The sequence below is a fragment of the Aphelocoma coerulescens genome, chromosome 2, assembly GCF_041296385.1.
Source record: "Aphelocoma coerulescens isolate FSJ_1873_10779 chromosome 2, UR_Acoe_1.0, whole genome shotgun sequence".
Taxonomy (NCBI): domain Eukaryota; kingdom Metazoa; phylum Chordata; class Aves; order Passeriformes; family Corvidae; genus Aphelocoma; species Aphelocoma coerulescens.
This window is the reverse complement of record NC_091015.1, coordinates 168,962,451-168,974,212: the sequence shown is the minus strand read 5'-3', so window position 1 is coordinate 168,974,212 and position 11,762 is coordinate 168,962,451. Positions and strand designations below refer to the sequence as shown.

General features: G+C 66.2%; 2 protein-coding genes across 2 annotated transcripts in view; both read left to right on the top strand.

The window, feature by feature from the left end:
* Window positions 1-127: 127 nt before the first annotated feature.
* LOC138105324 (exosome complex component RRP41-like) lies at window positions 128-1,665 on the top strand (the record flags this gene model as incomplete). Its single annotated transcript, XM_069005122.1, has 4 exons — window positions 128-145; window positions 306-323; window positions 420-473; window positions 1,294-1,665. Coding segments are annotated over 4 exons (462 nt in total), but the record flags the coding sequence as incomplete, so codon positions are not given.
* A 6,067-nt stretch (window positions 1,666-7,732) lies between these two features.
* Window positions 7,733-11,762, top strand: part of GPAA1 (glycosylphosphatidylinositol anchor attachment 1) — a 33,495-nt gene continuing 29,465 nt past the window's right edge. Inside the window, exons 1-2 of the mRNA XM_069005698.1 lie at window positions 7,733-7,848; window positions 11,114-11,287. Coding sequence (XP_068861799.1) covers window positions 7,775-7,848; window positions 11,114-11,287 — 248 coding nt within the window. The 5' untranslated portion in view covers window positions 7,733-7,774. The remainder of the gene's footprint in view (window positions 7,849-11,113; window positions 11,288-11,762) is intronic.

Sequence of the window (11,762 nt, the reverse complement as noted above, 5' to 3'; positions counted from 1 at the left end):
TGGGGGGGGTCTGGAGGGGATTTGGGGGGGGTCAGGGGGGATCCTGGAGGGATTTGGGAGGGATTTGGGGGGGGATTTGGGGGTCCTGGAGGGGGCCGTGCTCAGCCAGCTCTACCCCCACTCCCAGATCGACGTGCACGTCCAGGTGAGCCTGGGGGGAGTTTGGGGGGGATTTGGGGGGTCCTGGAGGGGTTTGTGGGGGGTCTGGAGGGATTTGGGGGTCCTGGAGGGGTTTGGGAGAAATTTGGGGGGGATTTGGGGGTCCTGGAGGGGGCCGTGCTCAGCCAGCTCTACCCCTGCTCCAGATCGACGTGCACGTCCAGGTGAGCCTGGGGGGGGGTCTGGGGGGGCTTGGGGGGGATTTGGGGGGGTCAGGAGGGGATTTGGGGGGATTTGGGGGGGATTTGGGGGTCCTGGAGGGGGCCGTGCTCAGCCAGCTCTACCCCCGCTCCCAGATCGACGTGCACGTCCAGGTGAGCCTGGGGGGGGTCTGGGGGGGGCTTGGGGGGATTTGGGGGGTCCTGGAGGGGTTTGGGAGGGATTTGGGGGGGGATTTGGGGGTCCTGGAGGGGTTTGGGGGGGATTTGGGGGTCCTGGAGGGATTTTGGGGGGGATTTGGGGGTCCTGGAGGGGGCCGTGCTCAGCCAGCTCTACCCCCGCTCCCAGATCGACGTGCACGTCCAGGTGAGCCTGGGGGGGGTTTGGGGGGGATTTGGGGGGGTCCTGGAGGGGTTTGGGAGGGATTTGGGGGGGATTTGGGGGTCCTGGAGGGGGCCATGCTGAGCCAGCTCTACCCCCGCTCCCAGATCGACGTGCACGTCCAGGTGAGCCTGGGGGGAGTTTGGGGGGGATTTGGGGGGTCCTGGAGGGGTTTGTGGGGGTCTGGAGGGATTTGGGGGTCCTGGAGGGGTTTGGGAGGAATTTGGGGGGGATTTGGGGGTCCTGGAGGGGGCCGTGCTCAGCCAGCTCTACCCCCGCTCCCAGATCGACGTGCACGTCCAGGTGAGTCTGGGGGGGGTTTGGGGGGGATTTGGGGGGGTCCTGGAGGGGTTTGGGGGGGTCCTGGAGGGATTTGGGGGTCCTGGAGGGATTTGGGGGTCCTGGAGGGGTTTGGGAGGGATTTGGGGGTCCTGGAGGGGGCCGTGCTCAGCCAGCTCTATCCGCACTCCCAGATCAACGTGCACGTCCAGGTGAGCCCGGGGGGGATTTTGGGGAGATTTGGGGGATTTTGGGGCCCCGGAGGGGTTTTTGGGTGTTTTTGGGGATTTTGGGTGACCCCGTGTCCCCCCCCAGGTGCTGCAGGCGGACGGGGGCGAGCTGGGGGCCAGCGTGAGCGCGGCCGGGCTGGCCCTGCTGGACGCGGGCGTGGCCCTGCGCGGGGCCGTGGTGGCCGGCTCGGCCGGGCTGGCCGAGTCCCCGGCCGGACCCCCGGTGGCCCTGAGCGACCTGAGCGCGGCCGAGGAGGCGGCCGGGGGCCCGCGGCTGGTGGTGGCCACGGTGGCGGGCAGCGGGCAGCTGGCCCTGTGCCAGCTCAGCGCCCGCCTGCACCAGGAGCGGCTGCGGCCGGTGCTGGACGCGGCCCAGGCCACCTGCCAGGGGCTGCAGGCCGTGCTGGACGGCGTGGTCAGGGCCAGGCTGCGCCAGGACACCGCCATGGAGCAGTGACCAGCACGGGCATGGTGCCAGGGAGGACTGGTCACTGCAGTGGCCAGCACGGTGACCACCTTGGAACAGCCCCGTGGCACACTGACCACCACAGTGACCACCCTGGAACAGCCCCGTGGCACAGTGACCACCACAGTGACCAGCATGGTGACCACCTTGGAACAGCCCCGTGGCACAGTGACCACCACAGTGACCAGCCCAGGACAGCACCACGGAGCAGTGACCACCGTGGTGGCCACCACAGTGACCAGCCCAGGACAGTGCCACGGAGCAGTGACCATCGTGGTGGCCACCACAGTGACCAGCCCAGGACAGCACCACGGAGCAGTGACCACCGTGGTGGCCACCACAGTGACCAGCCCAGGACAGTGCCACGGAGCAGTGACCATCGTGGTGGCCACCACAGTGACCAGCCCAGGACAGCGCCACGGAGCAGTGACCATCGTGGTGGCCACCACGGGGACATTGCTGTGGGACAGTGACCGGAGTGACCAACGGAGCCATCGCCACGCCGCAGGGACTGACCACTGGGACACTGGGGGGACATTGCCGGGGCACAGTGACCACTGCAGGGCCAGCGCCGTGGCCCAGTGACCACAGTGACCACCATGGGGACCCCACCATGGCCCAGTGACCACAGTGACCACCATGGGGTCACTGCCGTGGCCCAGTGACCATAGTGACCACCATGGGGTCACTGCCATGGCCCAGTGACCACAGTGACCACCATGGGGTCACCGCCATGGCCCAGTGACCACAGTGACCACCATGGGGTCACTGCCATGGCCCAGTGACCACAGTGACCACCATGGGGACACTGCCATGGCCCAGTGACCACCATGGGGACACTGCCATGGCCCAGTGACCATAGTGACCACTATGGGGTCACTGAGACACCGCCATGGCCCAGTGACCACAGTGACCACCATGGGGTCACCACTGTGGCCCAGTGACCATAGTGACCACTATGGGGACAGTACCATGGCCCAGTGACCACAGTGACCACCATGGGGTCACCGCCATGGCCCAGTGACCACAGTGACCACCATGGTGACCCCACCATGGCCCAGTGACCACAGTGACCACCATGGGGACAGTACCATGGCCCAGTGACCACAGTGACCACCATGGGGTCACCGCCATGGCCCAGTGACCACAGTGACCACCATGGGGACCCCACCATGGCCCAGTGACCACAGTGACCACCATGGGGTCACTGCCATGGCCCAGTGACCACAGTGACCACCATGGGGTCACCGCCATGGCCCAGTGACCACAGTGACCACCATGGGGTCACTGCCATGGCCCAGTGACCACAGTGACCACCATGGGGACACTGCCATGGCCCAGTGACCATAGTGACCACTATGGGGACAGTACCATGGCCCAGTGACCACAGTGACCACCATGGGGACACCGCCATGGCCCAGTGACCACAGTGACCACCATGGGGTCACCACTGTGGCCCAGTGACCATAGTGACCACTATGGGGACAGTACCATGGCCCAGTGACCACAGTGACCACCATGGGGACCCCACCATGGCCCAGTGACCACAGTGACCACAATGGGGACAGTACCATGGCCCAGTGACCACAGTGACCACCATGGGGTCACTGCCATGGCCCAGTGACCACAGTGACCACCATGGGGACACTGCCATGGCCCAGTGACCACAGTGACCACCGTAGGGTCACTGCCATGGCCCAGTGACCACAGTGACCACTATGGGGACAGTACCATGGCCCAGTGACCACAGTGACCACCATGGGGACAGTACCATGGCCCAGTGACCACCATGGGGTCACCGCCATGGCCCAGTGACCACAGTGACCACCATGGGGACCCCACCATGGCCCAGTGACCATAGTGACCACCATGGGGACCCCACCATGGCCCAGTGACCACAGTGACCACCATGGGGACACTGCCATGGCCCAGTGACCATAGTGACCACCATGGGGACCCCACCATGGCCCAGTGACCATAGTGACCACCATGGTGACCCCGCCACGGCCCAGTGACCACCGTGACCACCGTGAGCCATGCCCACGGGGCTCTGGTGGCCGGCTGACCCCCGGCAGCGGCGGCCCCGGGTCAGTGCAGTGCCCAGCTGGCCCCGGGCACGCCGGAGCCGGGACCCCGTGGGTTTTTGGGGGTCCCAGTGGTGCCAATAAACCCGGCCGTGTCACCCCACTCGTGTCACCCCACTCGTGTCACCCCACTCGTGTCCCCTTGTGCCCCCCCCGCCCCCCGAGCCCTCCCTTACCCTCCCCCTGCCCCCCTTTTTCTCCCTCTGGGGCCCCCCAAGCCCCCCCCCCCCCCCCCCTTTACCCTCCCTCTGCTCCTTTCTCCCCTTTTGGGCCCCCAAACCCCATTTTTGTCCCTCTTTCCTCCCCTTTTTATCCCCCCTTCCCCCCTTTTTTGCCCCTTCCCCCCTTTTTTGCCCCTTTCCCCCTTTTTTGCCCCTTTCCCCCTTTTTTTGCTCCTTCCCCCCTTTTTTGCCCCTTTTCCCCTTTTTTGCTCCTTTTCCCCTTTTTTGCTCCTTTTCCCCTTTGTGCTCCATTTCCCCCTTTTCCGCTCCTCTTTCCCCCCGTTTTTAGCTCCCCTTTTTCCCCTTTTCCGCTCCTCTTTCCCTTCTTTTAGTCCCTTTTTGCCCCTTTTTCCCCCTTTTTGCCCCTCTTCCCCCCCTTTTCAGCTCCTCTTTCCCCCCTTTTTGCCCCTTTCCCCTATTTTAGCCCCCCTTTCCCCCTTTTTTGTCCCCTTCCCCCTTTTTTGCCCCTTTTTCCCCATTTTTGCCCCTCTTTCCCCCCCTTTTCCCCTTTTTGCTCTTTTCTCCTTTTTCCTCCTTTTTAGCTCCACTTTCCCCCCATTTTTGCTCCTGTTCCCCCCTTTTTGCCCCCCTTTTCTGCCCCTTTCCCCCCTTTTTGCCCCTCTTTCCCCCTTTTTTGCTCCTTTTCCCCATTTTCAGCTTCTCTTTCCTTTCTTTTAGTCCCTTTTAGTCCCTTTTTGCCCCTTTCCCTCCCTTTTTGCTCCTTTTCCCCATTTTTGCTCCTGTTCCCCCCTTTTGTGCCCCCTTTTTGCCCCCCTTTTCTGCCCCTCTTTCCCCATTTTTGCTCCCCTTTTGCCTCTTTCCCCCTTTTTTGCTCCTTTCCCCGTTTTTTGCTCCTTTCCCCTTTTTTGCTCCATTCCCCCCTTTTCAGCTTCCTTTTCCCCTGTTTTTAGCTCCCCTTTTTCCCCTTTTCAGCTCCTCTTTGCCCCTTTTTAGCTCCCCTTTCCCCCTTTTTGCCCCTTTCCCCTCTTTTAGCCTTTTTCCCCCTTTTTGCCCTTTCCCTCCCTTTTTGCTCCTTTTCCCCATTTTTGCTCCTGTTCCCCCCTTTTGTGCCCCATTTTTGCCCCCCTTTTCTGCCCCTCTTTCCCCCCTTTTTGCTCCTTTCCCCCTTTTTTGCTCCTTTCCCCCCTTTTAGCTTCTCTTTTCCTCATTTCTGCTCCTCTTTCCCCGTTTTTGCCCCCTTTTCGCCTCTTTTAGCCCCTTTCCCCCCTTTTTGCTCCTTTTTCCCCATTTTTGCTCCTCTTTCCCCCCTTTTTAGCTCCCCTTTCCCACATTTTTGCTCCTCTTTCCTCTTTTTATCCCCTCTTCCCCCTTTTTTGCTCCTTTCCCCCTTTTTGCTCCTTTCCCCCTTTTTCAGCTTCCTTTTCCCCGTTTTTAGCTCCCCTTTTCCCCTTTTCCGCTCCTCTTTCCCTTCTTTTAGTCCCTTTTTGCCCCTTTTCCCCCCTTTTTGCCCCTTTCCCCCATTTTAGCCCCCCTTTCCCCCTTTTTTGCCCCATTTTCGCCCCTTTTTGCCCATTTTTGCTCCTCTTTCCCCTCTTTTTGCCCCTTTCCCCCCTTTTTGCCCCTTCCCCCTTTTTCCTCCTTTTTAGCTCCTCTTTACCCTCTTTTTTGCCCCTCCCCCCCCTTTTTGCCCTTTTATCCCCCTTTTCAGCTCCTTTTTCCCCCCTTTTGCCCATTTTTGCCCCTTCCCCCCGTTTTTTGCCCTTTTTTCCCCCTTTTCAGCTCCTTTTTCCCCCCTTTTTGCCCATTTTTGCCCCTTCCCCCCGTTTTTGTCCCCTTTCCCCCCTTTTTGCTCCTCTTTCCCCCCTTTTTGCCCATTTTTGCCCCTTTCCCCTCGTTTTTTGTCCCATTTCCCCCCTTTTTGCTCCTCTTTCCCCCGTTTTTTGCCCATTTTTGCCCCTTTCCCCCCGTTTTTTGCCCCCTTTCCCCCCAAATCCCCCATTATTCCGCCTTGGCCCCGCCCCCTCCCACAGGCCCCGCCCCCTCCCTCAGACCACGCCCCCTTTTGGCCCCGCCCCCTCTGTGGCGCCCCCTGGCGGGGCGGTGCCTCTCGATCGCTGTCTCGGCGCTCCGCGCCCCGCCCTGGCCGCGCGCTCCGGCAGCGATTGAGCGGCCTGGCCCGGCCGCGCGCCCGCAGGTTGTGGGGTGGGGGAGGGGCGCGGGTTTTGGGGCGATTTGGGGGGATTTGGGGGGATTTGGGGGGATTTTGGGGAGGGTCGGGGGTCCCGGCGGGCACAGGGGGTGTGGGGCAGGGAAAGGGCTGGACCAGGCCCGTGTGGGGGCTGTGGGGGAGCTCGGGATGGGGGCGTTGGGAAAGGGGCAGGGACTGGGCCCTGAGGGGGGTGGGGAGGGGTGGGGAGGGGGCTGTGGGGGCTCTGTGGGGTGGGGAGGGGGCTATAGGGTGGGGAGGGGGCTGTGGGGTGCAGGACGGGGCTGTGGGGGCTCTGTGGGGTGGGCAGGGGGCTGCGGGGGCTCTGTGGGGTGCAGGACGGGCCTATGGGGTGTCTGTAGGGTGGGCAGGGGTCTGTGGGGTGGGCAGGGGTCTCTGTGGGGTGTCTCTGGGATGGGCAGGGGTCTCTGGGGTGGGCAGGGGGCTCTGGGGTGGGCCGGGGGCTCTGTGGGGTGGGCAGGGGGCTCTGAGGTGGGCCGGGGGCTCTGTGGGGTGTCTGTGGGGTGGGCAGGGGGCTCTGTGGGGTGGGCAGGGGTCTGTGGGGTGTCTCTGGGGTGGGCAGGGGTCTCTGGGGTGGGCAGGGGGCTCTGTGGGGTGTCTCTGGGGTGGGCCGGGGGCTCTGTGGGGTGTCTGTAGGGTGGGCAGGGGGCTCTGGGGTGGGCAGGGGGCTCTGTGGGGTGTCTGTAGGGTGGGCAGGGGGCTCTGGGGTGGGCAGGGGTCTGTGGGGTGGGCAGGGGGCTCTGTGGGGTGTCTGTAGGGTGGGCCGGGGGCTCTGTGGGGTGGGCCGGGGTCTCTGGGGTGGGCAGGGCTCTGTGGGGTGTCTGTAGGGTGGGCCGGGGTCTCTGGGGTGGGCCGGGGGCTCTGTGGGGTGTCTGTAGGGTGGGCAGGGGGCTCTGGGGTGGGCAGGGGGCTCTGTGGGGTGTCTGTAGGGTGGGCAGGGGTCTGTGGGGTGGGCCGGGGGCTCTGTGGGGTGTCTGTGGGGTGGGCAGGGGTCTCTGGGGTGGGCAGGGGGCTCTGTGGGGTGTCTGTGGGGTGGGCAGGGGTCTGTAGGGTGGGCAGGGGGCTCTGTGGGGTGTCTGTAGGGTGGGCAGGGGTCTGTGGGGTGGGCCGGGGGCTCTGTGGGGTGTCTGTAGGGTGGGCAGGGGTCTCTGTGGGGTGGGCAGGGGTCTGTAGGGTGGGCAGGGGTCTCTGGGGTGGGCCGGGGGCTCTGTGGGGTGGGCAGGGGTCTGTAGGGTGGGCAGGGGTCTCTGGGGTGGGCAGGGGTCTGTAGGGTGGGCAGGGGTCTCTGGGGTGGGCCGGGGGCTCTGTGGGGTGGGCAGGGGTCTGTGGGGTGGGCCGGGGGCTCTGTGGGGTGTCTGTAGGGTGGGCAGGGGTCTCTGTGGGGTGGGCAGGGGGCTCTGTGGGGTGTCTGTAGGGTGGGCAGGGGTCTGTGGGGTGGGCCGGGGGCTCTGTGGGGTTCAGCGGGGCCGCGCGGCGCTGGGAGCGCTCCGGGCTGGTGGGGGGGGGGTCCCGATGGGGTCCGTGGCCCCCCCTGACCGCTGGGCCCCCCCTGCGCGTCCCCCCAGCCCCGCTCGCCCCCCGCTCGCCCCCGCTCGCCCCCGCTCGCCATGGGGCTGCTGTCGGACCCGCAGTGCCGGCGGGCGCTCGCCCGGCTCGTGCTGCGCCTCAACGGCCCCCTCTGGTGAGGGGGGCACGGGGGGGCTCTGGGGGGGTCCGGGGGGCTCTGGGGGGGTCCCGGGGGGTCCGGGGAGGCTCCTGGGGGGCTCTGGGGGGGTCCTGGGGGGGCTCCTGGGGGGCTCTGGGGGGGTCCTGGGGGGCTCTGGGGGGGCTCTGGGGGGGTCCTGGGGGGCTCCTGGGGGGCTCTGGGGGGGTCCTGGGGGGGCTCCTGGGGGGCTCTGGGGGGGTCCTGGGGGGGCTCCTGGGGGGCTCTGGGGGGGTCCTGGGGGGGCCCGGGGGGGCTCTGGGGGGGTCCTGGGTGGTTCTGGGGGGGTCCCGGGGGGCTCTGGGGGGTCCGGGGGGCTCCTGGGGGGGTCCTGGGGGGCTCTGGGGGGCTCTGGGGGGTCCAGGGGGCTCCTGGGGGGCTCTGGGGGGGTCCTGAGGGGTCCTGGGTGGTTCTGGGGGGGTCCCGGGGGGTCCGGGGAGGCTCCTGGGGGACTCTGGGGGGTCCCGGGAGGCTCTGAGGGGTCCTGGGGGGTCCTTGGGGGTGTCTGGGGGGGTCTGGGGGATCCTGAAGGGGTCCTGGGGGGGGTCCCGGAGGCTCCCGGGGGGGGCTCCGGGGGGGCTCCTGGGGGGCTCTGGGGGATCCCGGGGGGTCCTGGGGGGCTCTGGGGTGGGGGGGTCCCGTGAGCCTCCCACCCCCTCCCCGTGCTATGAGTTACCTGATGGGGCTGGGGGGGTTCTGGGGTGCCCGGGGTGATTTTGGGGTGCCGATGCCGGATTTGGGGTCCCCGCAGCGCCCTGAGTTACCTGGCGGGGCTGGCGTGGTTCTGGGGTGCTGATGGTGATTTTGGGGTGCCGATGCCGGATTTGGGGTCCCCGCAGCGCCCTCAGTTACCTGGCGGGGCTGGCGTGGTTCTGGGGTGCTGATGGTGATTTTGGGGTGCCGATGCCGGATTTGGGGTGTCAGGGGTGATGATTTTGGGGTCCCCGCAGTGCCCTGAGTTACCTGGCGGGCCTGGCATGGTTCTGGGGTGCCCAGGGTGATTTTGGGGTGGCAGGGGTGATTTTTGGGGTGCCGATGCTGGTTCTGGGGTGCTGATGGTGATTTTGGGGTGCCGATGCCAGATTTGGGGTCCCCGCAGTGCCCTGAGCTACCTATCAGGCCTGGCGTGGTTCTGGGGTGCTGATGGTGATTTTGGGGTGCCGATGCCGGATTTGGGGTCCCCGCAGCGCCCTGAGTTACCTGGCGGGGCTGGCGTGGTTCTGGGGTGCCCGGGGTGATTTTGGGGTGGCAGGGGTGATTTTTGGGGTGCCGATGCTGGTTCTGGGGTGCTGATGGTGATTTTGGGGTGCCGATGCCGGATTTGGGGTCCCCGCAGCGCCCTGAGTTACCTGGCGGGCCTGGCGTGGTTCTGGGGTGCCCGGGGTGATTTTGGGGTGCCGATGCCGGATTTGGGGTCCCCGCAGCGCCCTGAGTTACCTGATGGGGCTGGCGTGGTTCTGGGGTGCCCGGGGTGATTTTGGGGTGCCGATGCCGGATTTGGGGTCCCCGCAGCGCCCTGAGTTACCTGGCGGGGCTGGCGTGGTTCTGGGGTGCTGATGGTGATTTTGGGGTGCCGATGCCGGATTTGGGGTCCCCGCAGCGCCCTGAGCTACCTGGTGGGGCTGGCGTGGTTCTGGGGTGCCCGGGGTGATTTTGGGGTGCCGATGCCGGATTTGGGGTGTCAGGGGTGATGATTTTGGGGTCCCCGCAGCGCCCTGAGTTACCTGGCGGGGCTGGCGTGGTTCTGGGGTGCCCGGGGTGATTTTGGGGTGCCGATGCCGGATTTGGGGTCCCCGCAGTGCCCTGAGTTACCTGTCGGGGCTGGGGGGGTTCTGGGGTGCTGATGGTGATTTTGGGGTGCCGATGCCGGATTTGGGGTCCCTGCAGTGCCCTGAGTTACCTGTCGGGGCTGGGGGGGTTCTGGGGTGCCCGGGGTGATTTTGGGGTGCCGGTGCCGGATTTGGGGTCCCCGCAGCGCCCTGAGCTACCTGGCGGGCCTGGCGTGGTTCTGGGGTGCTGATGGTGATTTTGGGGTGCCGATGCCGGATTTGGGGTCCCCGCAGCGCCCTGAGTTACCTGGCGGGGCTGGCGTGGTTCTGGGGTGCCCGGGGTGATTTTGGGGTGCCGATGCCGGATTTGGGGTCCCCGCAGCGCCCTGAGTTACCTGGCGGGGCTGGCGTGGTTCTGGGGTGCTGATGGTGATTTTGGGGTGCCGATGCCGGATTTGGGGTTCCCCGCAGCGCCCTGAGTTACCTGGCGGGGCTGGCGTGGTTCTGGGGTGCCCGGGGTGATTTTGGGGTGCCGGTGCCGGATTTGGGGTCCCCGCAGCGCCCTGAGTTACCTGGCGGGGCTGGCGTGGTTCTGGGGTGCCCAGGGTGATTTTGGGGTGGCACGGGTGATTTTTGGGGTGCCGATGCTGGTTCTGGGGTGCTGATGGTGATTTTGGGGTGCCGATGCCGGATTTGGGGTGCCCGGGGTGATTTTGGGGTGCTGATGCCGGATTTGGGGTCCCCGCAGCGCCCTGAGTTACCTGGCGGGGCTGGCGTGGTTCTGGGGTGCCCGGGGTGATTTTGGGGTGCCGATGCCGGATTTGGGGTCCCCGCAGCGCCCTGAGTTACCTGGCGGGGCTGGCGTGGTTCTGGGGTGCCCGGGGTGATTTTGGGGTGCCGATGCCGGATTTGGGGTCCCCGCAGCGCCCTGAGCTACCTGGCGGGGCTGGCGTGGTTCTGGGGTGCTGATGGTGATTTTGGGGTGCCGATGCCGGATTTGGGGTCCCCGCAGTGCCCTGAGTTACCTGGCGGGGCTGGCGTGGTTCTGGGGTGCTGATGGTGATTTTGGGGTGCCGATGCCGGATTTGGGGTCCCCGCAGCGCCCTGAGTTACCTGGCGGGGCTGGCGTGGTTCTGGGGTGCCCGGGGTGATTTTGGGGTGCCGATGCCGGATTTGGGGTCCCCGCAGCGCCCTGAGTTACCTGATGGGGCTGGCGTGGTTCTGGGGTGCCCGGGGTGATTTTGGGGTGCCGATGCCGGATTTGGGGTGTCAGGGGTGATGATTTTGGGGTCCCCGCAGCGCCCTGAGTTACCTGGCGGGGCTGGCGTGGTTCTGGGGTGCCCGGGGTGATTTTGGGGTGCCGATGCCGGATTTGGGGTCCCCGCAGCGCCCTGAGTTACCTGGCGGGGCTGGCGTGGTTCTGGGGTGCCCGGGGTGATTTTGGGGTGCCGATGCCGGATTTGGGGTCCCCGCAGCGCCCTGAGTTACCTGGCGGGGCTGGCGTGGTTCCTGCTGCTGCCCGCGCTGGCGCCCCGCACGTACCTGTCCGAGAACGCCATGGGCTCCACCATGGTGGGAGAGGCCTCCGAGCTCGGGCCCCGCGCCCTCGCCCTGGCCCGCGACTTCGGGGCGCAGCGCAGGAAAGTGGGGTGAGAGGTGTGGGGTGTGGGGTGTGGGGTGTGGGGTGTGGGTCAGGGATTGGGGCACAGCGCAGGAAAGTGGGGTGAGAGGTGTGGGGTGTGGGGTGTGGGGTGTGGGGTGTGGGGTGTGGGGTGTGGGGTGTGGGGCGTGGGTCAGGGATTGGGGCACAGCGCAGGAAAGTGGGGTGAGAGGTGTGGGGTGTGGGGTTTGGGGTGTGGGGTGTGGGTCAGGGATTGGGGCACAGAACAGGAAAGTGGGGTGAGAGCTGTGGGGTGTGGGGTGTGGGGTGTGGGGTTTGGGGTGTGGGGTGAGGGATTGGGGCACAGCGCAGGAAAGTGGGGTGAGAGCTGTGGGGTGTGGGGTGTGGGGTGTGGGTCAGGGATTGGGGCACAGCGCAGGAAAGTGGGGTGAGAGCTGTGGGGTGTGGGGTGTGGGGTGTGGGTCAGGGATTGGGGCGCAGCCCAGGAAAGTGGGGTGAGAGCC